This window comes from Equus caballus, chromosome 17, assembly GCF_041296265.1.
Source record: "Equus caballus isolate H_3958 breed thoroughbred chromosome 17, TB-T2T, whole genome shotgun sequence".
Classification (NCBI taxonomy): domain Eukaryota; kingdom Metazoa; phylum Chordata; class Mammalia; order Perissodactyla; family Equidae; genus Equus; species Equus caballus.
The window spans coordinates 101,130,381-101,158,264 of record NC_091700.1 but is presented as its reverse complement, the minus strand read 5'-3'; the positions used below and the strand labels follow the sequence as shown (position 1 = coordinate 101,158,264).

The 27,884-nt window shown below is 54.6% G+C and overlaps 1 protein-coding gene and 3 long non-coding RNA genes across 8 annotated transcripts in view; 2 read left to right on the top strand and 2 right to left on the bottom strand.

Annotated features, from left to right (window-relative positions):
• Positions 1-383: 383 nt before the first annotated feature.
• LOC138918424 (uncharacterized) lies at positions 384-25,857 on the top strand. Of its 2 annotated transcripts, none has more exons than XR_011427847.1 (3): positions 384-1,166; positions 19,063-19,428; positions 24,659-25,857. It is a non-coding gene; the product is annotated as an uncharacterized lncRNA (long non-coding RNA). The 2 variants fall into 2 exon arrangements; XR_011427848.1 differs by having other exon boundaries at positions 24,556-25,857.
• On the bottom strand, positions 9,768-12,792 carry LOC138918425 (uncharacterized). 2 transcript variants are annotated; one of them, XR_011427850.1, is made up of 3 exons: positions 12,537-12,792; positions 10,994-11,082; positions 9,768-9,922 (listed from the first exon to the last, which is right to left on the bottom strand). It is a non-coding gene; the product is annotated as an uncharacterized lncRNA (long non-coding RNA). The 2 variants fall into 2 exon arrangements; XR_011427849.1 differs by lacking the exon at positions 12,537-12,792 and having other exon boundaries at positions 9,768-9,996; positions 10,994-11,090.
• Positions 19,539-24,656, bottom strand: LOC106781892 (uncharacterized). The gene is made up of 3 exons (XR_001378686.3): positions 24,520-24,656; positions 22,433-22,718; positions 19,539-21,627 (listed from the first exon to the last, which is right to left on the bottom strand). It is a non-coding gene; the product is annotated as an uncharacterized lncRNA (long non-coding RNA).
• Positions 25,858-26,906: 1,049 nt separating the features above from the next.
• Positions 26,907-27,884, top strand: part of RASA3 (RAS p21 protein activator 3) — an 89,567-nt gene continuing 88,589 nt past the window's right edge. Inside the window, exon 1 of one of the 3 annotated variants that reach the window (XM_023621903.2) lies at positions 26,907-27,203. In XM_023621903.2, the coding sequence (XP_023477671.1) occupies positions 27,149-27,203 (55 nt within the window). In that variant the 5' untranslated portion in view covers positions 26,907-27,148. The remainder of the gene's footprint in view (positions 27,204-27,884) is intronic. The other 2 variants (XM_023621904.2, XM_070240030.1) reach the window with 2 other exon arrangements.

The window sequence follows — 27,884 nt, the reverse complement described above, 5'->3', positions numbered from 1 at the left end:
TGTAGAAGAACTAGAACGACTTACAGTAGGATATACAACCTTGCACTGGGGCTTTGGAGAGGAAGAAAAAAGAGGAAGATTGGCAACACATGTTAGCTCAGGGCGACTCTTTCCCTTCATAAAAGAGAAAAGGAAGAATTGTGCCCCCAAAGCAGCTGTGGGGTCACTGCAGAGCAGGGGCAAAACAGGGAGAGTGGCCGCAGTTCAAGTTCACATTCCCCGGTAGCCACAACCACTCAGACAGTCAAACTGCTAGGGACGCACTGCACAGATGATGCCACGGATGTGGAAGGAAGAGACAGCCCTCCCTCCAAAGGCATCGACCACCCACTGTCTCCTGTGTCTGAGCACTTGAAAAGCGAATCAACGAGGACAGAACTGGCAAAACTTGAGGGGAGATTCAGGGAGATGACAGATCCTGAGATCAGGAGACGTGGATGATGGGACAGACCCTGAGATCAAGAGATGTGGAACAGGACAGACTCTGAGATCTGGAGAAGTCGATTATCAGACAATTACAGTTACTATGTTTGAAGGAACACAATAATGCAATTGGATATCTCTGCAGGTATAGGGAACCTCAGAAATTTTCAACACAGAAGGAATATTTCTTCAATTTCTGGTTTTGACTGTATGCCGTGCTATAAATGGACAGCAGCCACACAGAGCATGTGGCTAGTGGACTGAGCCAGGAATTAACAACCAAAAATAACTCCGAATCCCTATATTTGGAACGAAGCTCAGGAACACGACAGGGGCCTCCCTGGGAACCTCTCAGGGCCTCTTTGCGTCGACTGGATCTGTTGTTGGGTCTTTTGGAGAGAAGGCCTTGCAGCTGCGGCCGTGAACACTGGTGTCAAAGTCACCTTAGTGACTTGATTGACCTTGTCTCCAGAATGTCAGTCCTGAAGAGACTCACTTCGCTCTGTGAATCCCACTTGGAGATGCTCTTGGGGAATTAATCCAGAAGAGAGGAGCGGCTCTGCACACTAAGGAGGAGTGTTGGAGTTCCTCACTTCTCCGCGGGTGGAGAGATACACCTGCTGTGTCCGCTGTGGGAAGCTCTCTATACACCTTCGTGCGACAGAACAGTGCAGCTGACATCAGCAGGACTGGAAGGACTATGACACAATAAGGCAGACGCAAAACTGCTCCTCTTGTAACAGGTAGGAATCAGGGTTGTTCACAGAAGACATCCTGGAGAATTTGTTTTTAATTGTTTAAATGGAATGAAGTGATTTTTATTTTTTTAAATGGATTTTATCATATTTGTGTGGTTAGTTTTTTAAAAATGTATTTGATGTGCAAACGAGGCCTTGATCCCACATTTCCAGCTCACACCCCTCCCTGGCACCATGTCTCGTCTCCAGGAGCTGAGAGACTCAGTGACATGCACCCCACAGCCGTTCCTGACACAGAGTCTCTTGTAAAATGAAGGAGACTCTCCTGGGGGTCTGGGGTCTGGATGGTGCGCCCCGAGTCCTCGGGTCTTCTGGTCCTGTGGCTGTGTCTTTGTTTTGTCAATTGCGCCCTCTTCTCTGGCGCTCGGCTGTTTGCTGCACCCACGGCCAGGAGACCACGTACTGAGAACCCACTGAACCCGGAACTTTCTGGGCCACCAAGTATTCCCGGGAAGACTGACTGGGAGGGTCCCCGAGTGTGTCCCCTCCTCCAGGCCGGCCGGGTAGAGGGCAGATCTGGATTTTCCCTCGGCTTTTCCTGGAAGCCTGGGCAAAGCCAGCCCCTCAGGGCCGTGGCACCCGGATCTCCCAGCTCCGCGTGGAGAGAGGATGAGGGCGACGGTCTGCTGTGACCAGAGGAGATGCAGAGCCGGGGCTCCGCCTGCAGAGGCTCTCGTCCATTCGACAGGCACCCTGTCCTGCCAGGTCTCTGCCCCGTTCCTGTGTCTCTCTGGCTGTAGGAAGCAGCAGGACCTTCAGAGGTTTGTCTGTTTTATGTATTTTTTTATTTATTTTGAGGAAGCCTGGCCCTGAGCTAACATCTGTGCCCATCTTCCTCTACTTTATATGTGGGACGCCTACCACAGCATGGCTTGCCAAGTGGTGCCAGGTCCGCACCTGGGGTTTGAACCGGCGAACCCCGGGCCGCCGAGGTGGAACGTGCACACTTAACCACTGCGCCACCTGGCTGGCCTTGTCTGTTTTAAGCAGCTGTTGTTTTCACTGGTTCTTGGTCCTCAAGCCTTGCAGTCTCTGAAGCTCGTCACCTGTAGGGGAGGGCCATTCCCTGGGTGGGAGCGGGGAGCTGGTGGAACAGAGGGGTCAGCAGAGAACAGTCACTGGAGGGTGACCAGCAGGCCCCATCTGCCGGGGGTGGGGGGGGGTGCGACCCGACCCCTGGAGACTCTGCTGTGGCTCGGGCCCTGGGCCGGCTCTGTCTCAAGGGCCTTTGAGATCGGGCCCTGTGGGGGGCACAACTAAACAGGCCATGTGTGCTGTGAGCTGCATGGGTGCTGTGGGGGCCTCCAGGTGCCCAGCACTTCAGGAGCCCGGGCAGGGACAGGCTCCAGGCTCAACCCCACCGTCCTGGCTGCCCTTTTAATGCAGACGCAGCTGTAAAATGAGTAAACTATTTTCTCATCGTAAGAACGAGGAATCAGTTCATGAGTATTTTTGGCACTATATCCTCCCCTTCATAAAAAGGGGAAAATGTGATGGAAACAAATGCCCTCTCCTACAGTCTGGTCGGAAGATGAACCGTGAGGGGAGTGAAGGCCACGTGGGGGAGGCGCGGCCTGCTGGCTGGCAGCCTGGGCGGGAACCACTGTGGAGGTCCATCTCATCTGTGGCTCGTCACCGTGGGGCGCTGACCCTGCACGTTTTCAGGGGACAGGAGCAGGCTGGGAATGAGGCTTCCTCTCAGCCCAGCTCAGTGGCTGGAGGCCTCGGCTCTGGCACAGCTGGTGCAGAAGCTTCTCAGTCTGTCCCATCCTAGATGCCTCACGCCCACCCCAGCCCCCATTGTTTCAGAGAGCGAGATATCCCCCCGGAGTTTATGCGGAAAGCAATCTGTCAGAGCAGCGCTCCCCACCTTCCCAGGCTCTCATTGGATTGCTTATCGCCTAATCGGAAGAGCTTCCAACAAGGCAACACTAGAGACCCTCAGTCAGGGTTTCCAGCCTCAGCCAGTTCTCTGTCCTGTGGTTGTGGGGTGGTGCGCAGCACTCTGGCCTCTACACACAGTGCCAGCAGTAACCCCTGCTCCCAGAGCGACATCCAAATGTCCCCAGATGTTGCTGACTGCCCCTGGGGAGGTAGGGGCTAGATGGGCCCCAGCTGAGAAGCACGAATCCGTCTAGTTGGTGAAATTGAGCCATGGCAACAAGGTTAATTTTAAGAGAGATTTTTTGGAAGGTCAGCCTTGTGAAATCAGAACAGATAGCTGTTTTCAGTGTATGATGAAAGGGAGACTATTATTAATTATTATTGCTAACCCCTGGCAGGCAGGAAGGGCAGATTGGCCTGAGGGTCTGTGCCCATGAGCAAGGCAGCTGGAGTGAAAGGTCTGTCCACCCTTTGAAAGGGTCTGTGTCGGGTGGACGGGGCCGTGAGGATGGCGGTCGAGAAGACGGAGGACACGGGGGGCAAGCCAGGAAGCTGGCGGATGGCCATGTGCTGTGTACTGCCCAGTCCTCAGTAAAGTTACTGACTTCTCAAAACCAGATTGCAAGTGAATTTCCTTGGGGGAAACTGTAGTGTGTGCCTGGTAGTTCAAGACTAAACTGAGGAGGCGTTACAGACATGGCAGCGGGGACTAGGGGCCCGGGAGGTAGGAAGATTGGAAATTCACAGAAGCCACAGAGAGGGAAACCACTCACACAAACTATGCTTCTGGGAGTTTGGGCCAAAGTTACCAAAACCGATGGGAAAGATAAACTCAGGACCCAAACAAATTATTTTTTTGTTGGTGCTCAGCATCCTTTCTACCGGCGGGATTGTATGGAAGCAGAGTGTGTGCCGGGGCACCTGGCGGCAGGAAGAGCTCTCGCTCCGCAGCGCGGCAGGCGGCAGGCGGCAGAGTCCCGGGCTGGGAGTCTGGAACGCAGGCTTGGACCCCAGCTCCGCCCTCTTGACTCTGTCTCTGGGTGTGTGACTCCCCATCTGGACCTCAGCGCCCTCACAGGGGAGACGCAGGGACCCGGCACCTCAGACCTGTCACAGAGGCGAGTGAGACCACAGGGAGGAGCACAACAGAGCCCCCGGGTCTCAGGACGGACGGAGGAGCTGGGTGCTGTCGTCTTCCGTTGTCCTCGATTCACAGGCTCTGAGACACAAACAGCTGCAGGGATGAGGGTTCAGACTCCAGGAGAAGCACATTCAATTTAGAGCAACTTGGATTCAGGGAAAATTGAAGAGATCTGAACTTCCCCTTTTCATAACTTTACCTTTTGATTCTAATTCTGCCAAATGAAGTCACGTTGTCATGACACCCCTTTCGTGCCCCCTCCCTTGGGCTAAACTTGGGTTTATGTAACTACTCCTTTCGTGACGAGTGAGCATCACCTGAGTGGAGTTCACAGTGGGAGTGGGGGCAGGGAGGGGAGGTCCCCACGTGGATCAGACTCTGGGGGTAGAGTTCAGATGGCACCCACGCCCTCCACAGAAGACACTGGCAAGCCTCCCAGTCCTGGTTGTCCCTCGAAGACCATCCCCGCCCGCTTCCCCAACACAGTCGCTTGGCATCCACCCTTCCCCCATGAAGCAGCACTTGCATCAGTGAAAGCGATTGTGTGAACAATGTGGAAGCAGAAAGCAGTGACTGAGAGGCACGGGTAGATTTAGCACCAGTCCAGTCTCATACTCTCAGCAAGGAAGCTGTCTCGGGGAGGTCGACGGGGCTGCTGGAGGGAACACAGTTCCCTGGGCCCGGGCCTCTTAGGACGTGGGCTTCCCAGAGCTGCAGAGAGATCTCGTCACCTGCTCTCTTCCCATTGCGTTATATAAATGAGACCTTTGGGGTGCCTGCCCAGCTCCCTAGACCTGCCCCCCGCTGCCAAGTTCTTGCCACACGAGGTCCCACCCTCGCCCTCGGCTGGGCCCACCTGACTGGATCGATAAATGGTCTCTTGAGAAACTGGAGTTCATATTTGGACTCAGCTAGCCTGTCTCCACCTGTGCTGCTGCCAAGGCACCCACAAAACCTCGGGAGATGAGGCGGCACCTTCCACCTCGTGGGCACAGAGGCAGGGAAGAGGAGACTGAAGGACGGGAAGGGAGGCGCTGAGAAGCTGCAGCCAGAGGCAGGTGGGCTCCTGTGCTTTCCAGGCGCCGGCTCAGACCCACAAGAAGCCCGGTTTCCTTTGGGTTTATGACAGATCCGGAATCTCCCTATAGATTCCTCTTCTGGCTTGAGCTGTCCAGAGTGGACGGATACTAACCAGGAGAGTCAAGGACCATAAGGTAAACTGACGTCTGTTTCCTCCTAGTTTCACGCACTGGTGATGTCATCTTCCCAGGAGAAAACAGAGGTGGCGGCCTTCCTTGACAGAACAGCCTGCAGTGTCCAGTTGACTGCCCTTCCTTATGTCATGTCACCACTGGAAAACCAAGAGCTATTGGCAAGATCTTTAGGTCCACGTTGCCACCTGAGGAATTTTCAAAGGGCTTTGCAATTCCTAGAGTAAGAGCGCTCGGTCGAGCCTGGGTCACTGGACAGCCATCACTTAGCTCAGATCTGGAAATGATAGCGCGTTCCTCAGACAAGACCCAATCATGTTGGTTTCTAGTTATAAGCTATGGTTACGTGAAAAATAGGGCCCTCATCTCCCCCCTAAGACCTTGTAACCTCTTTTCTACTAGTTATCACTTCACTAATAGTAAGTTGGTGAGTTCTTAAAGCATATTTCTCCCAGGACAAAACTGAGTCTCAAATATCAGAGAAGCATTCTGCAGCCATCTGACCTTTGGGCCAGAGACACTCTTGGGTTACTTAATTTTTTTATTTTTGGGGAGGAAGATTTGCCCTGAGTTAACATGCATTGCCAATCCTCTTCTTTTGTTTTAATGAGGAATATAAGCCCTGAGCTAACATCTGTGCCAATCCTCCTCTACTTTGTACGTGGGATGCCTCCACAGCACCGCCAATGAGTGGAGCAAGTCTGAATCCGGGATCCAAATCTGTGAACCCGGCCACAGAAGTGGAGGGTGTGGAACTTTAACTGCTCAGCCACAGGGCCGGCCCCTTGGGTTGCTTAATCTTTAAAACTAGAAGTGATTGTTGTCAAAACAGCACCTAGATCTGATAAGTAGAAAAAAAATCGTTTCAATCTTACAAGGTTCGCCCAGTTGGAGCGGAAGCACAGCTGGACCCCATGTATTCCGATTCTTGGTCCGACGGTCCCCTCTGTGTACGCCTCTGTGTCTGTGATTTCTTGGTGAAATATCCGTGCTGGGTTTCCATGGTAACAATCCCCTTCTTCTGCAGACACACACAGACATCTTGGTTCATGAAAGTTGAAGGTTTGATCAGGTCTTTAGTTGAGGACAAGCTGTTGTTTCCCAGAGGTAGTGAGATGCAGGCGACGGGTATCCATTCCTGAGGGTCACTAACCCTGTGGCCTGGGAAGGTGAGTAGGGCATGGGGCTGGTTGGGCTGCGGTGTCCTCCATTCCTTCCTGTGTGTCCTCGCTGGGCGAGTGCCCTGACAGCTGACGCTCACTGGACTCTCCGGTCAGGGGCCAGCCTCCAGGCTTTACTGAGACCACGCTGATTAAGGTTTTGGAAATCTCTCTTGCTCACTGCTGTTCCCAGCCCACTCCCCCAACCTCTGCAGGATCTCCAACCGCCTGCACCATGGGCTCGTCTGCGGGAAAATGCAGAGAAGCTGGAGGTCAGAGCCCAGGGCCTTGGGGAGACTCAGTCATGTTCTCTCTGGAATTTCGATTTCTTTTCTTTTCCATCAGTGCCCCACCCACCCACCGCACAGTCACATCAGCGTCAGGCGCCACTAAACCCGGGGACTTATTGGAGCTACTTCCCCCTCCATGGATTCTGTCGTCATCTGTCAGAGAGAGATCTACTTACAGACACCCTTTTGGAACGAGCTCGTGGTTCACACCTGGCATGTTTTCTCCACCGGGTTGTGCCCAGAGGGTGGTGGGTGGGACCAGAAGGTGTGAGGCCCAGAGGGTGGACGAGTGCCCCCACACTCGACCCCAGCAGCTCCTCTTGTGTTGTGCTTAATTTTGTTTAAAGAGAATGTCCTGGAACACATGGAAACTACAAAAAAACCACAGTGCCCAATGGTGCACAGCTGGCATCTTAAACATTCACGTTAACAACACGCTAATACATGTGACGTTTGCCCATGAGCATGGAATAATAATTTGCGGTGATACCTAATTTTAAAAGACGTCAGTGAATTGCACAAGGAGTCAGCACGATTCTTCCCAATCGGGTGGAGCCATTGGGCTGAAACATGCAGGTGGGGACGGCCTTCGGTCAGCAAGAGACTGTCCTTCCCTTCCTATTTCCAGTGTGGTGATATGCACCTTAGTGAGGCCGCGGTTTTACTCAGGCTGCAGAGCATCCTCCTACCTAGAGATGAAGGGCACAGGGAGACGGAGCACCAGGACTGCCGCCAGTGGGAACGCGCTGCACCCGCAGAGCACAGGCGAGCCCACACTCACTCAGAGACCCCAGGACGCTGGAGTCAAAGCCTCTGGGTAAGCGCCACGTGCCCCGGGAAAGCGCACCCACGGGTGTGGGCACTGGGGCTGAGAGGCAGGAGGGAAACAGCTTGAGCCCAGACAGGCCACTGGCAGGGCAGAGGGGGAGACACACGCGTGCCCCACCTCACACGCACCCCCAATACACACTGACCCCGCCTCACGCCTCCCCCAGCCTCACAACGACCCCCAATACACACTGACCTCTCCTCATGCTCCCTGCCTCGCACACACCCCCACCTCACGCGCACCCCCAGTACACACGGACCCCGCTTCACGCCTCCTCCAGGATCACACCGACCCCGCCTCACGTCCCCGCCTCGTGCGCACCCCCAATACACACGGACCCCACCTCACGCTTCCTCCAGCCTCACACCGACCCCCAATACACACGACCCATGCCTCACGCACACCCCCAGTACACACTGACCCCGCCTCACGCCTCCCCCCACCTCACACGCACCCCACCTCACGCCCCCCGCAAGCCCCTGCCTCACGCTGATCCCCAATACACACCGACCCCGCCTCACACCTGCTCCTGCTTCACGTATGCCCCGGCCTCATGCCCCCAGCCTCAAGCGCACCCTGCCTCAGACAGACCTCGCCTCACACCCACCCTGCCTCATATCCACCCCAGCTCACACCCACCCCCGGTCTCATTCCCACCCGCAGTCTCCTGGGAGATGGGTGAGGGGGCAGGGCCCTGGGCCCCACGTGACCCTCCTCCCATAGCTGTCCGGAGAGGATTCCCCAGACTTGAGGGTTAGTCATAAATAGAAAGAAAGGAGCACAGGATCCATAGAGAGAGACAGGAAGACCACAAAAATGAAATAAAGGGAAAGGAATGAGTAAAACACACAGCAGAAGAAAAAGAAAAATGTGATCTGGAAGGGAAGGAAAACTGTCACCAAAAATATCACCTGAAACAAAATATCTCGCTTCCAAATTAAGAAACACACACAGCACACGAGGGAAGACACAGCAGTTTCTTTAAGGAGAAATAACTACAACCCAGAACTGTAACATGAAATAAGACAACAAAACTAAGACCAACTGTGACTTTGTATCAGTAAATGCCCATACGTCAGCTCAGCTCACCTATGAAAAAAAGAGACTGTCAGGATGAATGACAACGCGAAATGCAGCACACCCTGTGTGTGGAACAGACCTAAGACAGAGGGATCAGAGGGTGTGCAGGCACAGGCCTGAGACAGAGGGACTCGGAGGGTGTGTAGGCACAGGCCTGAGACAGAGGGACTCGGAGGGCGTGCAGGCACAGGCCTGAGACAGAGGGACTCGGAGGGTGTGCAGGCACAGGCCTGAGACACAGGGACTCGGAGGGCGTGCAGGCACAGGCCTGAGACAGAGGGACTCGGAGGGTGTGCAGGCACAGGCCTGAGACAGAGGGACTCAGAGGGTGTGAAGGCAGAGACCTGAGACACAGGGATCAGAGGGCGTGCAGGCACAGACCTGAGACAGAGGGACTCGGAGGGTGTGCAGGCACAGGCCTGAGACAGAGGGACTCGGAGGGTGTGCAGGCACAGGCCTGAGACACAGGGACTCGGAGGGCGTGCAGGCACAGGCCTGAGACAGAGGGACTCGGAGGGTGTGCAGGCACAGGCCTGAGACAGAGGGACTCAGAGGGTGTGAAGGCAGAGACCTGAGACACAGGGATCAGAGGGCGTGCAGGCACAGACCTGAGACACAGGGATCAGAGGGTGTGTAGGCACAGACCTGAGACACAGGGACTCGGAGGGCGTGCAGGCACAGGCCTGAGACAGAGGGACTCGGAGGGTGTGCAGGCACAGGCCTGAGACAGAGGGACTCAGAGGGTGTGAAGGCAGAGACCTGAGACACAGGGATCAGAGGGTGTGCAGGCACAGACCTGAGACAGAGGGACTCGGAGGGTGTGCAGGCACAGGCCTGAGACAGAGGGACTCGGAGGGTGTGCAGGCACAGGCCTGAGACAGAGGGACTCGGAGGGTGTGCAGGCACAGGCCTGAGACAGAGGGACTCGGAGGGTTTACATGGAAAGATGTGCAAAGCATCCTGGGGAAATGGTCCTGAAATAACATCCACATTTCCGGCTTATTTTTTTATTAGACATGTAAAAATCAAAAGAGCCACACAAATACTGGTTGAAAGTCCTCCTGGTGGTGGTGGTAGTGCTGGTCCAGAAGCAGATGAGTTAGCATCTTAGAAAGCTCAGCGTCTCACTGAGGTTCCCAGCGGAATCTGCAGATAAAAGTGACTTCAGGCCGTCTTGAAAAGATTAGTCCACTTGTGGTGCTGAGACAACTCAACGCCGTCTGAGAAATCAACCGAATCCACAGCTCACACCTTTCAGTCAAATAAATTCTAGATAAACCAGAGTCTAACTGGGGACAGTGGAAGTGGGCAATGAAAATATGAGCGATTTTCAATAAGGGGCAGGTCTCTCTCACTATGACACAAAAGTCCAGGAGATAAAATAAAATAAGTGAAAATAAAAGATTAATAAATTTGAGTGCACAAAAATAAAGTACATCTTCAACAGAAAAACAATGTAAACACAATCCGAAGAGAAAACAACCAAACTGGGGTATTTGCAACCTATAGTCCTAGAGAAAAGGTTAATTTCTTTAGTAAATAAGAATACCAACAAACCCGTATAAAGACCACAGACCTCATGGAAAAATGAGCAACAAAGACGAACAGACATTCACAGCAAAAGAAATACATTGACCTTAAAGTCATGAAAAGGTTCAGGACACCAGGAAATGCAGGTCAACACCACAGGGAGCTCTGTGCAGGGGTCTGCGAGCTGTGTGCCAGCCCTTCTCCCCTCCCCGGGCACCTGCAAATGCACCTGCGTCTCCCCTGCAGCCGGCTGTGGCCACCATGGGAAGCAGAGTGGACAGACCGGAGTGGAGAGTGCCCCGTGGATTGCCCTCCCCTACCCTGTCCTTGAGTGGGGACCCAGCGTGACCACACGGACAAGACAGGATCCGAGCGCAGCAGGAAGCAGGGGCCGAGTGCCTGAGCGACTGCGTGGAGCGAGCTGCTCAGGGCATGGGCACTGGCCTTGCACCAAGGAGGAAGAAATATAGGTGCACGAACGGAGGGTGTTTGTAAGAGAAAAAACCCTCAGTAGGAAGGTGGTCAAGTCAATTCTGGTACATCCAGATGACGGGAAACTGTGCAGTTTTGTTTGAACGAGGCAGCTCTATATGTGGTGATTTAGAAAAATGAAAATGCACGCCAGGGAAGAACACAGAGTGGGGTCGTGTGCAGCGTGTGCTGGGATGTCTCCATTTAAACACTCACTTGAGCTAGGGCATGGGGTGAGCGAAGGCTCTGCTGGTCTTCATCCACCTCCTGTACTGTTTAAATTTTGTGCCAGGTGCATGTGTGACCTATAGGAAAAAAACAAAACAAGAAATTCTTAAAAATAAAACACAACTGACTTTCTATCTTTTCTCCTCCCGAGACCCTCATTAAAATGATGTAAGGGGCCTAGAGCACCCAGGGCCTTGAAGGGAACAGGAGGGGCCAGCAGCAGACAAGAGGCTGCAGCCTTCCCTGGAGATGGAAACGGGGACCGATGAGCAGGAGGAGGAGGGGAAGGGGAGCGTGTGAACCCTGGGGAGGAAGACCTCCAAGGAAGACCTGAGGGAGAGATTATTCAGGGACCCAGGGAACCGTAAAAATAAGAAGCCCCTCCAATCAGTGTCTTCAAGACTAGGCTGTTCTTGGAGAACAATAAAGACAGTGGAGTTCAACAACAAGAAGTTCAACAGAGGGAAAGAGAATTCAAGAAACTAGAGTAAAAAGAATGAAGATGGGGCCAGCCCCATGGCCGAGTGGTTAAGTTTGCGCACTCCGCTTCAGCGGCCCAGGGTTTCACCGGTTCGAATCCTGGGCGCGGACATGGCACCACTCGTCAGGCCACATCGAGGCGGCATCCCACATGCCACGACTAGAAGGGCCCACAACTAGGATATGCAGCTAGTACTGGGGGGATTTGGGGAGAAAAAGCAGGGGGGAAGAAAGATTGGTAACAGTTGTTAGCTCAGATGCCAATCTTTAAGAAAAAAAAAAGAATGAAGATGAAGATTCTGAGACAAAGACAGAAGATCAGACTGGGAGTTCCAGCTCTCCACTAATAGGCATTCAGGGAAGAGAATTAGATAAAATCAAATAAGGGGATTATCCCAGAAGCAACACAGGAACATTTCCTAAACTGAGGGCCAGAGGCTTCAGACTGAAAGAGCTGCCAGGGCAGATGGACCCTGGAGCATCACGACAGACCCTGGAGCATCGTGCTTCTGCCGCTCGCTGGCTCTGTCGCCTTGGGCAAGATGCTTAACCCTGTAAAAAAGAATGCCAGCCACAACATCTAATTCACGAGATCATAGACTTGAGTGACAACGCGTGTGAGTGCCTCAGAGGGCACCTGCACGCGTGGTCAGCCACTGCCCGCAGAGTGCAGGCGCAGCACTGGATGTGTGCCTGGGGAGGGTGGCCTGACCATTTTTGTTCACACTGCACCGACACCAAGTAGGAGACCATGAGCGCAACGCCGCTGCTGTCAGAGTCTTTCCACCTCACAGCCCCGGCTCACGCTTTCAATGTCCTTTAATATGGCAGGTCTGCCTTGAAGGTGAATTTGAATTTTATTTTTCAACACAGACCAAAGTAATCTTGGATCATTATTTTAAATGAAGCATGTGATTCAGACAGGACTATGGCACCCACCCCAAAGTTAGATGTGCCCTCGGCCGTCGAAACGAGGCAGTGTGGCAGCTGTGGCTCAGAGGCTGGACTCCGGTGTCAAAACTCAGCCCCACTGCCCACTTAATGAGCTCACCTCCAGGAGCTGCCGTGAGCTCCCAATCATGACAGCCTCAACTGTGAAATGGGTGGCAGTGTCTCAGATCTCATGGGGGATTCTAGGGTGACCAGCTATCTCAGTCTGCCCAGGACCAAGGGGTTTCTTTGGATGCTGGAACTGGGACAGCCCTGGGCAAGCCGGCTGGCCCCCACAATCTGGAGCTTGAGAAGACTTGTCAGCAGGACACTTGGTGAGGCTCTCCCAGTCAGCCGTTCCTATTTCTCACAGGTTACTATAAAGACAATTCAGAAACAATGAGATTTTGTTGAAAAAAACAGTGAGATTGATCAGCCTGCATGCTGGCAAGCTTCTGAGCCTGTGGGCCCTCTGCATGCTGTTGCTGGGCACGGCCACTTGGCTTGTTTGACCAATGGGACATGAGCAGATGCTTGACGAGTGCACGATCTTGGGGTTGCTGCTCTTGCTGTAGGGCACATCTCACCACCGCGTGAAGAAGCCTGTTTGCTGGCCTGAGAATACATGAGCGAGAGGCAGGAGCCACTGGCCACTCCATGCACACCAGTGAGACTACCAGCCCCAGCCACCAGGACAACCGCCCGCCAGCCTCAGAACCAGGACCATGATGCAGCCACGTTAAGCCCTAGGTGTGCGGGGCTGTTATATAACTGATTGAGAGGTTTTGTTAAAAATTTAATGAACAAAGCTGGAGCTGTTTGGTGCATAAAATCAGGATGTGGAAACGGTTCTGCGTACTGACATGAGAGAAGAACACAACCTTTTATAAAGTTTAGAGCTAAGACCTAAAGAAACATATAAAACTCGCCTCTAGCTCGGATGCACAATGATCTCTTGAAGTTTTTTTTCCTATTTGAATGGCTACCTCTTTGAAAATTTCTCTTTATAAAAGAAAATTTCTTGTAAACAAATCCAGATTAGGTGTTTGGGACTTAGGTATTCCCTTACCTCCCTCGTGCATTTACATCTCAGAGGAGGAAGTCTGCAATAAAAATACAAAATTCTCAACAATTAGTATCAGAAGTATGACTCCATCATGGGGTAGATCTTTCAGGTCAGGGTTCTCAGAGTGCAGTCCCCAGGGAAACGACCTGTCCGGTTTGCCCCGTCTTTGAACTGAAGTGCCATGTTCCCAGAACCCCATCGTCTCTGGTAGACTCCATTCCGGGAACAACAGGGAAACATCATTTGGGAATTTGATAGAAAAGCAAATTCTGGGTGAATTCTGCCATGGACCCGCTGAATCAGAGCCTCGGGGAGTGGACCCGTCAGCTGCTTTCAACTGGCCCTTCAGCCATGACGATGCTGCTGAGGGTTGAGCCCCAGTCCAGGAGGTGTGGGGTCCAGGCCAGTTGGTGAGGGCCCAGGGAGGACTCGAGCTGAGCAGTCACCTGTGTGACCCAGCGGCTGGGTGAGATCTGGAACAGCTCCCGCTGGCCAGTGGACCTGTGGTCTGACCACCAGCTCCCCAGGCGAGGGGGGTCCGACTCAGCCCCAGGCCTGCCCAGACTCAGGGGCCTCTTTGTGAGGGCTCCTCTGAAGAGGGCCTTCCTGGCTCCTCCTTGCACGTGGGGACATCGTCCTGATTTCCAGCAGGTGGCACTTGCTAATCACCCCTGTTAGAAATCTGAGGAAACCCAAGCGTTGACTCAGCTACTGGAACACAAGGTGTCATTATCTGCAAAGCACTTGCAGTCAAATTATGCCTTCAGCAGTGATGAAGAGAACTGGTAATGGGCATAATTAGTAGTTGGGTGCAGTCGTGTGAAATTAGAAAGCATACTCGCTTGTGCTCCAGTAACACTGAGACTAGTAAGCACAGATTTTTTGAGGAGGAAAAAAAAAGGGGTGACATTCTGAAATTCAGCACCTGTTTCCTCCATCACGTTTTTCACTCACTGTGCTTTGTGGTGCTATGCCAACATCATCCATCCTGGTGAAAGTCTATGAGATGCCTTCACGAGACTGAGAAGAAAATACAACAATTTAGTGATGAGTGTGTGTAACCAAAACTGCAATCTCCTTCTATTTCTTAAGGAGAAAACTGGAGGCAAAGTAAAAACAGTGACCCTATAAATTTTTGTTATAGCCCCATTATTTCACAGTTGCCTTAGAAGAAAAAGCACACAGTGTAAGTTTTCTGCTACCTGAGAAATTGCCCCACGTGGTATCGACTTGGCAACTCCCATGTGTGACTGTCTGTAGTCTTGGGGATCTTTAGCAAAAGCAGTAGGACCAATGGTTGTGGGGCCACTCTGAGCATGAGCTGCGGGCAGCAGAATGGAGGCGACATGGGCCCTGAGCCCCGACCTCTCCCACAAGCCAACGAAGGAAACCTAGTCGGTCACAGCAGCCCATCAAGCCAGATGGAAACTGTGCGAGTCCCACCTCACATGGAATGTACCCGGTGCCTGCTGTGCACTGACCCTGGGAAACCTCGGCTACTCTGGCTGTTTCCCAGATTCTGGAGACAAGTGGGCATTGGGATTAGCAGTGACGAGGGCCTCTCAGAGTTTTGAATAGATTGTCTTGTAACTTGTCTCAGAACTTAGCCAGGAATGAAGCATTTCACTATCGTCCCAGGAAGTTAAATATAGCTGGCCATCCTCACCAGTGCCCTGGGTTGTGCTGGGCCTTGCCAATTAGCTCTGAAAGTCTCATAGAAAAGCCAGGCTTTCAAGGGCATTGTGAACATGGTCGAGAGTTTAAAACAATTCTGTTAGTGCAAAAGCCTTTGAATATCTGAGTCTATCTTGAGAGAGTTTCGTGCTGATAATTACACAATCGTGCCTGTTTATACATAGTTTAAACGCTGGCATTTAGTTTAGAGAAGAACAAAAAAATGAAAACAAAGATGAAACGAAAGTACAAGATCGTCTCAAAAAAGAAGAACCAAACACTGTCCTTTTGAAACGGGATTTCAAAATACCCTACAGTCGTTCTTTGTATTTCTGATTATTTCATGGGAAACCAAGACACAGACGACGCTAACACACACTTAGCAAGTCAAGATAGAGCCAGGAACAAAATGTCAACGCCAGATTCTTGTTCTGAGCTCGAGCAGTTGCTTCTGCTTACTTTTCTCAGCTCTCTGCCTTAAACCCACTTAAGAGTTAAAGAAAATCAATCTGTGTGTTTCCTGCCTGGACTTCTCAACTGCCTTTTTAAACTCAGCGTTGAGGGCTGGAAAGGAATTTGGGGAAATCCACCAGAAGGTTCCCACCGGGTTGGTTCAGAAATGGTGCTGGCGGCTTCCCATCTCCTGAACACCTGCCAACCCCCGACGGGAAGTCCCGGGATCCTGGACACTCTGCTCACAGTGGGCCTTGGCCATTGACCAGGAGTGGAGGGCTTGCCCAATGGCTCTGGAACCGGCCTGAGGCGGCTGGAGCTGCTATCCTCCCTGCGCCCCTTGCGGGAAGCCCTCCTCCAAAAGCAGGAAGGAAGCGACGGCTGAGTCACCAGCTCAGGCTCTCACTCCCGTCCGGGTGGCCTATAGACCCAGCAGGCGTTGCTCACTCTGGAAGCTGGGCTCAGGACCCAGCAGCCTGAGTTTCAGTCCTTTCTGTCTTCAGAGTTGTATTCGCCGTAGTTTAAAAACTACAGTGAACGAGGTTCAAAAAGCCTGACTTTGGATTCTCGGAGTGAGTGGAAAGGTGCCAGTGGAGACTGGACTTTTTCCTTTTACAATGAAGAACTGCTGCTTAAAAGCTCAGAGACTCGCTGTACGGCTTTGGGAAAGTAACCGAACCTCTGTTTCTGCGCTTACATGAAGCAGGGCTTGTATGGAATGTAACTCCTTGCTGGGAGAGTCCAGCGAGGGAGAGTGACGTCCCAGCCTGGTGCAGCTAACAGCAGGTGCAGTGGCCACCACCGCCAACGCTGCCATTCTTACTACTAGGTAGATGCACGTAGTAGGATCCACGGAGCAGATTCTCAAGGATTTGAGAAAAAGAAAAAAACTATACAAGCATCATCTGGATGCAGATGAGTGTTCTGTTTATGGTTCAGAGTCCTAGATAGGTATCTTGACTCCACCAAGTCAGGAGAGACAGACAATTAGCAATTGATTATGCATAGCACAGGTCAGGTAGCGATAAATGCTACGAAGAGGACCAAAGCAGAGGGAAGAGACAGAGGGTGAGGGAGGAGGGGAGGACAGTTATTTGATGTAAGGTATTCAGAGAAACGTCCCTGACAAGCGTCACTGGAGCAAAGTCCCAAAGGAAGAAGAGAGCAACAGGTGCGTGTCCTGGGCAGAACCATCCAGGGCAGAGACCAGCAAGGAGGCCCAGGGGCCTGGAGGTTGAGAAACATACAGGTGGGAGGCAAGGTCGGAGGATAGCAGAGCTGGATCACACAGGGGCTTGTTTGCATGGTGGGGTTTGGGATTTTAGACCGACTCCAGTCCGGGGTGTGAGCAGAGCAGTCGCATGCCTGAGTCCAGGTCCCAGAAGGCGGCTCTCCCTGCGGAGTAAGGAATAGAGGTCATTCCCGTGGTGGTGGGTCCTGCTCACCACGCTCTGATTGGCCCTACACTTCTAGCCTGGTGAAATAGAAATCTGGTTTTAAAGAACCACCTTAATGAGACGGAGACCTCTCCTACGACTCCACATCTTTACTTCAAAGGTAGCTTCAGAGTGGGTGTAGGATCAGGGGACATCCCAGGAGTTAGCGACTTTATCTCCATAAATTTATATTCTGAGTCCCTCCGACCGCATAAGCCAGAGTTTAGCTAGAATTGCAGATGATAATCCAGCCGGGAGTCCAAAGTACGTTTCAGCCCAGGGCCCGTCTGTCTGACGGGTCCTCCAGCCGCCTTTCCTCCTCCTGCCCAGGCTGCTCGAAGCTGCTGTCTCTGCCGCGGTCCATCGAGTAGGAGAGGCAGAGATGAAGGCTGGACCACAGGGTGATGGGCCTTGTCTGTGCTGGCGTCGTCAGGGCCATGTCCTCATTAGGGGCACATTGCTGCTCGCACGGTGCTTCCTCCAGGGGAAAGAGGGCCCCTAATTGTGCCTGCTGTCGTGTGACCTGAACGATGCAGGGGGCTCTGATGGGGTGTGAGACTGTGGCCTCCTTTACCTGGTCCCCTCACATACACAGGAGCCCACGGGGCCCAGCTGGGCGGTCCCATGGCCCAGGGCAAACCTGCGGGGCCTCCGTGCCCACACAGTGAAATGTGGAGGGACACGGTGTTCTGGAGGGAGGGGTGGAGTCCTGTTGTCAGCACCTCCATCACGACGTGACGATGGCGTGCGCGGAGAGAGGCAGGAGCATCGGGCCTTCCTCGAACTTCCCGTGATGTCGCTTCGCAGTGACTGAAACTGGTGTTGGGAAAGTAGCGCTTTGGAAGGCTGCTCACAGGCACTTTGTCCAGGAAGCGAGGGCCTTGCGTGCGGCCACACGGACTGCAAGCAGTTCCCATCAGATGCTCCACCGGACGGCCTGGGAGGAACGGCCCTGAGGGCTCCTGTTCCTGCGTGCACCCTCGACTCTTCCCCTGCCTCCGACACAAGGTACCCTGCGTGAGTGTAGGGGAAGCACGCCCACCAGCAGAACGGGCAGAAACCATGACCCCACAGCTCCCCAGAGCTGGCCGGATCCCTGCCCCTGCCTGCCCTGGCCCAGACCCGCCCAGCTGAGCACCAGTTGCTCGACCAAGCAGACCAGCGTTGGGCTGCGTGGGTCCTGGGCTGTGCGGGAGAGTGAACGGGCCTGGAGCAGGCGCCTGCCCCATGTCCACATCTCTGGAGGGCCACAGCCCAGAAGGCAGGGTTCTGCCTCCAGCCCTGGAGCCTCACGCCCGCTATGTACAGACAGTCCTCACCTCCAGGGAGGGAGAGGTGGCAGGGGGCACTTTGTGGGTGTGACAGCATTGGACCCAGACTCAGAAGACAGGGTACCTCTCCCAGCTGGACCCTAACTCGTCCTGGGTCCCAGGCTCTCCCCAACCTCGCTTTAGTCTCTTCACCTAAAGACAAAGGTGGGTGAGACAGGTGAGGGGCATCAACCAGAACAGGGCATTTCACACTGCAGGTCGCAACCAGCTGCCTGCTGGGAAAGGCTTAACAACCGGCTGGAGAGAGCGGGGCTGTGTTGAGGCTGCTGGTCCCCGTGGTGCAGACGCTCTGAGCTGGGAAGAGACATAAAGGGCAGGTCATTGAAAGGTGTTTCCGCCACACAATAGACACTGATAACCTCAAGAGCACGGGCCCCTATAATTTCATAAACTTGGAAAGCTTATACAATTTAACTTAACAATGGTTCTGTTAACAACCAATCCTGACAATTTACTGGTTGGATCTGGTGAGCCAGTACCTCCAGCACACTAGTGGCTCACTATGTAACTGAGGGGCCCGAAACCAATTTTAAAAGTCAAATAAACCAGATTAGTTTAAGTGAAGCTAGAATAGACTATAAAATCACAGCACATTCCACCTAGTCAGGATGAGTACTGTTTTGTAAAATTTGTGTGAGGATCAGGTCATGACCTAAAATGTATTTACTTTTGTGGGTCTTTTAATAGGAAGTTGGAGCCGTTCTGGAAGCTGGAAGCTGCTCTTCTGCCCGATGCTGGTTTGAGAGGCAGTCAGGAGGGCTCCACCCCTGTCAACAGGACCAAAGTCCCAGAGTCGAGAGCTCGGCTGGGCCACTTCCTGAGGGAGATGCAGCTCCACGAGGCCTGGAGGCTGAGGAGAGTCAGGAGGAGACGCTGGAGAGGAGGGCCCAGCGTGGCCCAGCCTGCCCTGCGGCTCCTGGGGCTGCAGGTGCCAGTCGCACCTTCAGGGCTGCGGTTGGGTGTCCTCCACGGTGCTTGCGAGGGGGACCTTGAGGTTTCTTCTGGCCTCAGCTTCCTCTCACAACAACAAGGGTTGGTTCCTCGAAGGGCAAGGTGAGTAAACACGAGGTCGCGCCCTTCCTGTGGGTAGCCACATTGCAGCCTCCTAGGAGAGGATGCGGCCCATGTGCAGGTGCAGCAGGAACAGCAGGTCCACCCTACGGTCTTTTAAAAACATTTTTATTTTTAGATAATTGCAGTTCTGCATGCAATCATAAGGACTAACACAGAGATGCCGTGTGCCCTCTACCCGGTGTCCTTCAGTGGTGGCATCTTGCAGGGCTGCGGTGACTGTGGTATCAGATCACAGCTGGGAGACCACACAGACTCAGCCCACCCATCTCACTCAGCTCACACTGGTTCTACATGCATTCGTGTGCATGTCTTGATCTGTGCAATTCTAGCACACGTATGGATTCGTGTGGCCACCACCACTGCCAAGATGGAACATCTCTGTCCAACAGGGGCCCTCCTGTGGACTCGTCACAGCCACAGCCACCTCCCCTCTTCCCTGGCCCCCACCGTCCACTCTCCATCTCTACAATTTGTTGTTCTAAGAATGCTGTGTAAATGGAGTCATGCGGTGTGTGTGACAGGCTTTCCTCTCAGCCTGAGGCCGGCCGGGGTCGTGTGTCAGGAGCCTGTGGCCATCTGTTGCTGAGCAGAGTGTGCTCAGCGTCTGCCTGTCGAAGGAAGGGGTGGAGGCTGCCTCTGTGCGGCTTCTCTCACAGGTGGTTCTGCGCGCCTGGTGTCGTCGGGGGCATTTCTTCCTCCAGAGGGGATCTCAGTGTGAACATGGGCCCCCGTCACCTCAGGTCACCGAGGCCTCCCTGCAAGCACCCCAGAGAAGGACTGAAGAAGCACCACGTCATGTTTAGGGGGGTGGAGGCCTGGCCAGGGAGCCACACTGATGGCATCCTGAGATCCTGGGGCTGTGTCTGCCTCCCTGGTTCTCCCCCACTGAAAGCCAGGGCCAGGCTGTCACTCAGAGGGTGTGGGAGGAAAAGCCCTGGGGGCAGAGCGTGAAATGCCACCAGAACTGACCGCTTCTGGTTCTCTGTACTCTGGCCGGACTGCTGTTCCGCACACAGCCCGCCCCTCATGGGCCCCACAGCCGCCGTCCCGTGTTACAGATGGAGACGCAGAGATGATCAGGGGGAAAGAGTGTGTTCACATGGAACTACGTGGAAGGAACAGGACCTAATTTAAGTGGTGTGTCACACACTAGGCGTGGTAACAGCAGTGTCAGTCAATCATTTTCATACGGTTAAATGAGATTTGTCAATGCCCACAGGGGCCGTGTGGGCCCCAGCGCCCAGCTTTGCCCTCTGCCTCATGCTGTCGCTGGCCCCCTCTGAGGCACAACCTGGCACATTTCCTCTTCAGCAGCTGCCACCCTCCCTCCCTTCTGTGTCACCCACACCCCGGAAGCTGGGAGTAATGACAGCCCAGCCTGCGTGAAGGGCGAGGGCAGTACTGGGCGGGGCCGTGACAGGTGGCTCTTCAGCCTCGAGGAGCCACCGAAGCCTCAGAAATGGGCTCTCAGTGTCCGTGCAGTGCTGCCATTGCACCTGCACCTCGGAGCCCAGCTTGGCCTCCTCTGTCTCTGCTGCTGCACCGTTGTGAACTGAGCTCACACAGGAGGTAGAGAGCTGCGGGGTGGCAAGCACCCTGGTTCCTTGCTGGCCACCCCTGGGTGGGCGCGTGTGTTGTATTTTTCTGATGTTCCCACAGGAGCTCACAAGTGCGGCACACATGCCAGGTGCTCAGTACAGGTCTGCTAAACAAATGACTCGGTAGGCAGAGTAAGTCACCCACATTGTATGGCCGCTGTGTAAAACTGGGTACAAATATTCATAAAACCTTGAAGGAAACAAACAGAAATAAACATACTTGTGTTGTGGTCTGGGCACGCAAGTATGTCTTCCCCTTTGAAGTTTCTTTGCTCTTCTGTGGGTCTTGTAGTCTGATGTTTGCTGAAGGACCAGCCTCCCAGGCTGCTGAGAAACCTTGCTCCTGGTTGCCATGGTGCTGAGGACAGTTCGGGACCCGCTGCTGTGCATGTCACGTGGTTCCCTGGACAGGGGTCTGCGGGTCCCACGCAGGCTTCCCACGGCTCCCGGGCCCTTGCTCCCGTGGAGCCTGTGCCGTGAGAATCGAGAGTCAGAGCAGAGTCCGCACAGCAAGTCCCAGCCCCAGTGGCGGGAATCAGCTGCCTCTCTCCTTTGCCTCCTGGATAATTTGATGGAGGTTCTAGAAGAAAAAAAAAATATATAGCTTCCTGTCATAGCCAAGAAGAGATTCTGAGTCTAGCAATTGCTGATTTCAAGAGTGTCTTCAAAAAGCACCTTGATATTTGGCTTAACATTGTCAAAAGTAACAAGTTAAACTTTATTATGATAAAAACCAAATAGTTTGAGGGAAAATTCTTCATAATCAGCAGTCGAGGTCTCAGCACCATCGGCTGTGTGGGGCGACGTTGCCCATTGACTCCAACTGGCAGACCCACCAATGCTAATCAGCACCAGTGCAAACGCTGCCACGGGGTTATCGTGAGGGCAGGACAGGTGTGGGCTGTGCCAATGGTTCCCAGATCTTGCTGGCTTCATACACAGAATTTACTTCCCACTCTCAGGAAGATGGCTGCAGACCCAGCCGCTTCCAGGCAGCCTCCTGCAGGCCGCTACCAGGGCCAGGCCACCCCAGCTTCTCTCTGGGTTTCAGAACGAGGCCTCCATCCGCAGCGGGAGAGACACTGGGGACACTGGGGCACTCAGCTTCGCCAGAGCGATGGTGCGCTCTCATGTCTCCAAGCACACAGCTCTGCGCTGGATGCGAGCAGGGAGGCAGTGCAGCCCCCACCCTCCAGCGATGGGCGCACCAGTGAGGCCTTCCGCCGCCCTCCTTCAGTGGACAGGTGGAGTGTGGCTGCATGGCGCCCTCGCCCCCAGAGTACTGGGCCTCCTGTGCACAAGCAATGGCAGCTTCATGTGGATGCGGCCACTATTCAGCTTCTCCCCTCTGCGTAGCCCAAACAGCTAATACGCAGAAAGCTTACCGAGGGTGTGCTGTGACTCATCTCTCTGGACTTTGCGCACTTCCTCTCCAAGCTGTCAGTCACTGCAGAGCCCCATTCTTTGACGCCCAGGTGTCTGAATAGATTGTATCAGAATTCTGATTGAATGTTATATTCCTAGCTTTTTTGTGAGACAACAGGAGAAACCACCACACTCATTCCACAGGTACTAGTTGAGATTTTACTATGTGCCAGGCACTGAAGCACGGCAGCAAAGGTGAGTCACTGAGACTGCAAACGTCCTTTTAGGGGAGTGCAGAAGAGAATTCTGTCAAAGAGAGAAAAGGTAACAGTGAGTTATAATACAGAAGGGATTAGAGGTTCTTTCTATGACATTGTCGCCTTCTCCTTTAATCCCTCAATATTTTCCTCTCTTATTATCACAGCTCTAGGGGAACAGATTCTAAGTCAGAAAATGAATGATCAATTCCTCTGTGCAGAATGCGGATCTGAGGAGGCACAGTGCTTGCACAGCTCTGTGGAGGCTGAGTGTGTTGAGGGAGGGGTCCTGGAAACTGCTGCACAGGGAAAGAGAGGCCCGTGCTCACAAGGCACCTTGCCCACTGATGGGGGAGCCCTGAGTCTTCATAGATTTGTTTCCTCCCTCTGAGCATATGTGTCTCAGAGCACTGATGTGTTATCAAAGCCTCCGATGAACTGCCAACTTCTTGCTCATCTGGCCCGATCAGTACAGCAAACCAAGTCAATGTTGTGCAAACACCCAGGTAGTCAGCTGTCTGGACGATATTCTGACCGAGGGCAGGAAAGCCCAACGATGGCGCGAGGTCATAAGTGTGCTAGTCTGTGATGTGTGGTGTAAACTGCTTCCGAATCTCCTGACTTGGGATGGAGAAGAGTGGATTTGTCAGCTCCATGGCCGGACGCCACAGGCCAGAGGCTGTGCTGATGTGGCCTGGCAGTGGCACCACACCTGGCACAGCAGTGCAATGGAGGCTCCTGTGTGGTTGAGTTTGTGGTGGTCTACCGTCATCCTCCAGAGCCCATCTGGGGTCAGTGGTGGGACTGGTGAGTTAAATGACCCTCTAGGTCTTTAAGGGCAGCCTCCATCTCTGTCTTTCCCCCAGGATGCATCACTGTTCGTGATTTTCCATCTCGGCTGCCTCTCGGCCTTCCCTGCTTGGGTGGCTCTTAACCCACAACCAAGGAACCCAGATGGGTATTCTGACAACTGTCACACATGTCCACACCAGTTTTCCTTTGGGGGCATGGGAGGTGAGCACTTGGATACACTGGACCCACTGTGAGCCACTCCTGGGCCAGGATGCATTTATTTCCTGGGCCTCACGAGTCCCGCTCTGACAGGGGCATGATGACCTTTTGGGTCCCTGGGTACCAATGTCACCTCAGACCCTGGGCCTAAGAGGCCTTGACATGTCCAGGTGTGCAGGCCCCTTGGGGGAGTTCTAGGGGAATCCTTACACATGCACTTGAATGGGTCCTCTCTTCCAGTCAGTGGGTTCTGGGGATGGAAACTGGGCAAGGGATTGAGATATTTTATTGGGACACTTTCTTCAGCCTCCCAATACCCATCTTTGACTTCCTTTGGTTGTATAAACTGAGTGATACCCTTGCTGGCAGGCTCTCTGTCCTGCCCCCACATGGTGCTCGGCTGGCCTGCTCTACAGCTCTCTGCAGTTCAGGGTGCTGGGGCTGCTTGTTGCCATAATTGCAACCACCTTGCTTCTGATGGCTAAACGTCACCACCTGGCCTCCACTATGTCCCCATCCGATCACCCTCATTGCTGTCAGGAGCCCAGTGAATGGCTTCTCCACCCTCAGCCCAGTTCCACAGTGGCCAGCTACAGCTGAGGGTCTCCGGACTACGTTTGCAAACAGGGTGCCCTCTGGGCTCTGTGGAGCATGTTTACTCTTCCATGCCACTTCTCCAAGCCTTTGGTCTGCCGTGACCATTTGGCATTTCCACCTCGTTTAGTGTGGGGCATTGCTTTTTACAGGCTTCCAAAGCCCATACTAGTGGCATGGGGGTACTTGCCAGAGTAGCAAATCCCCTATCATGGTTGAATGATCCCATATAAATAAAGCCTAACCTGATCAACCTTTGTGTTCTGCCTCCCCAAATCCAGTGTCCTCTGGATCTGGTTCTGCATGCACTCTCCCAGCTCCTGCTGGTACATGTTTCCTGGGTCCTGACGCTCGTTTGCTGACAGGTCCTTCCTTCCTCGTCAGACCCTGAGCTTCTCCAGCTGCGTGACACTGATGTCATGGAGGAGCAGAGCTGGAGCAGATCACTGGGGAATCCGTGTCATCATACAGACATCTCTGCGTCATGTTCCAGCACAGATAGAGCATTTGCCTTCAACAGGGAGAAGAAGGACACCTCTTCGGGTCCAGAAGATGTAGGGAAACCTGAGGTTCAAGAATTTGAGTGTATTGATCAGATGACCCTCCCTGAAGCCTCAGGGTCTCCCTTCTTCCCAACCAGGTCCTGCCATTGGGCAGCAGCCTCCCTTGGGTTGAGGGCTGCTGTCTTTAGGACTGAGTCTTGATCCACGGCTCTTTTTGGTTCTCTGGCTGCAGGAGAGGAGAGTGTCTATATGGCACCAAGGAAGCCCTCTTTTTGTCACTTTTTTTAAAAATTGGAGATCTTTTCATTGCCTTGTTCTTGGCAAGAGCCGCCTGATTCTGTAATGCAGATGGTTGCTGCTCTTCCCAGCCACTCCGATGCCCTGGATGCGGCACCCAGCAGTGTGTTTCTTTCATTGGGCTTCCACCCTGGCTCAGTGCTACTACTGCCTGGCAGGGCTGTGGTGCCACCAGTGATGTGCCACTTGGCATTCTGTGCTCAACCCCACCATACAGGCTGCTCCTGGAACACTCCTGGCCCCACCATCTTCTGCTGGGCTCCCCTGGACACAAACTCTGAAGCAGAGGTTTGTGTGCAAGAGGTTATTGGGAGTGTTCTCGGAAGAAAAGTCCTGTGAGCATGGGAGGGAAGAAGGATCGGGCAGAGGAGTATCTTGACCACTGTGCAGGTCTGCGGGGCCTCGGCTGACCCTCCGAGATGCTCAGCAGCTGAGGCTGCTGGTCAGTTGTCTTGATGGAGGCAGAGCCTTGGTCTTGGGGACTGGGGGCATCTGGATGGCGCACGACAGCACACCCTACAGAAGCCTCTGAGGTCTCAGAGTTAGAGGCAGCAACGGTGGAGTTTGAGCCAAGGAAAAGCTGCTGTCCTAACTTGCATGTTAAACTCGCAGTAAACACCATGTATGGAGGTCTTGACGGGATGAAGTCCAGCAGGTGACGAGGACCTGGAAGGAGACTCAGGTAGCCACGGTGAAGAATGCTTAGTAACCCTTTTCACGTGTACCTAAGCCTTTTTTTTAGGAAATGAGGATAAAACAGTGAAAAACCAGGCCTTGTCTTCAGGAAGCTTGTGTTCTGGTGTGTGCAGGGTGTGTGTGGGCTACCCAGATGGGGGAGGGGGGAAGTCAGGGGAGACACAGACCATACCTGAGGCAAGGAAGGAACCCCACAGAGGCCTGAGGGTCAGGAGGGCAGACCCAGGGCACTTGGCTTGTGTGAGCAGCCACTGCGCTGGGAGCTAGGGCAGCCTGGGAGCCAGGGTGGCCAAGGCCAGTGGACAGCAGAGGAGCAGGAGGGCAGATGGCAGGCATGGGGAGCTGAGGCTGACACGCAGAACCTCCAGACTGCGTGCTTCTCCAGACCCCATGGCTGCCCTGTCTCTCAGGTCACCTCCTGCTTCTCCATCCCCTGCAGCTGGCCTTCTCTGGACCACTGCGAGGGCTGGGTCCCGCCAGGTGATTCTTTTCCTTTGATACCTTCGGGTTTGAATTTCTTAAAACTCTGTGCATGTGCTAGTGTTAAATCTCAAAACCGAGTTAATCATACAGAGCCTCACAGTGTAAGAAAACGGAGGGAGGGGAGGGGGCACAGGGCGCCCCTGGCCCCAGATCTCGCCGGAGCTGGGCGGTCAGCAACGTGGGACTGTCGGCAACACGGGACGGCAGGGGCGTGGGCGCCAGGACCTACGCTAAGGCCGCCCTCGCAGGCCAGGCAGCTCCAGGAGTCGGCCCCCCCGCCCCTCCCCCGTTCCCTGCTCCCCGCCCCACGTCCCCTCCCGCGCCCCCGCCGGGTCCTCCCCTCGCCATGTTCTCCCCGCCGCCCGCCTGGTCCCCTGTGCTCAGTTACCCCCCTGCCCCCGCTGGGTCCCTCTCACGCCCCGCATCCGGTGGCCCGTGCTGAGCTCCCCGCCTGCCCCCACGGGGTCCCTCGGCCCGGTCCCCCTGCCGTGTGCCCTCTCCGCGGTGAGCGGCTCCCGGCGGGGTCCCTTCCGATCCTTCCTTTGAGGCCGACCCCGCCCCTCTCCAGACCTCGGCCAATGAGGAGACGGAGTTGGGCTGTGGGCGTAGCCACCTCGCTCCCGCCTCCTAACCCTCAGCCAATGGGTAGTTGGGGTTGTGCTGTGGGCGGAACTGTCCAGCCCCCGCCCCTCTGCGGGCCTCGGCCAACGGAAAGCTCGACAAAGCTGTGGGCGGGGACGCTCCGCCCCCGCCCCCGCCTCCAGCCAATGGAGTGTGCGTGGGCGGGCCCGTGGGCGGGGCCACCGCGGGCCGGGCGCGGGGTCGGACGCAGAGCCGGGAGCTCGGCCGCTGGGCTCCGGCTGCTTGCGGGGCTCGGCGCCAGTTCCGGGCAAGCATGGCGGTGGAGGAAGAGGGGCTCCGGGTCTTCCAGAGCGTGAAGATCAAGATCGGTGAGCGCCGGGGCCCGGGGCGGGTCCTCACGGGGGCTCGGGCGGGCGCTCTGCCCCCGACCCCAGCGCTGGGCGCCTCCTTCGCTGCGCGCTCCACTTCAACCCTCCCCTCCTCCGCCCGGGACGGCCGTCCTCCCCCTCGACCCTCCCCGCCTCCCCCGGGGACGACCGTCCTCCCCCTCAGCCCTCTCCGCCTCCCCCCGGAAGGCCGTCCTCCCCCTCGACCCTCTCACCTCCCCCTCGACCCTCCTCACCTCCCCCGGGGGTGGCAGTCCTCCCCCTCGACCCTCTCCGCCTACCTCCCGGAAGGCTGGCCAATCCCCTCGACCCTCCCCACCTCCCCCCCGGACCGCGATCCTCCTCATCGACCCTCCCCACCTCCCCCGGGGATGGCCATCCTCCCCCTCGACCCTCCCCACCTCGCTGGGCAGAGCCGGGCCCCGTGCGCCTCCTCAGGCCCCGGGCAGTGCGGTGCAAGGCAGGAAGCGGTTGTCCGCTAGGAGCTTGTGCCTGTGTGTGTGTGTGGGTGCGTGCACTCCCGTGGGGACTCTGGATAGTGCATTTCAGTTGCCAAATGCACGGCCTCAGGGTGCTCTGTCTCCCCCAGCTGCTGCACCCAGAAACTTGCTTTCCTGAATAAATAAAGCTCTTCCACTGCCCCCCCCCCCCCCGGGCCATGGG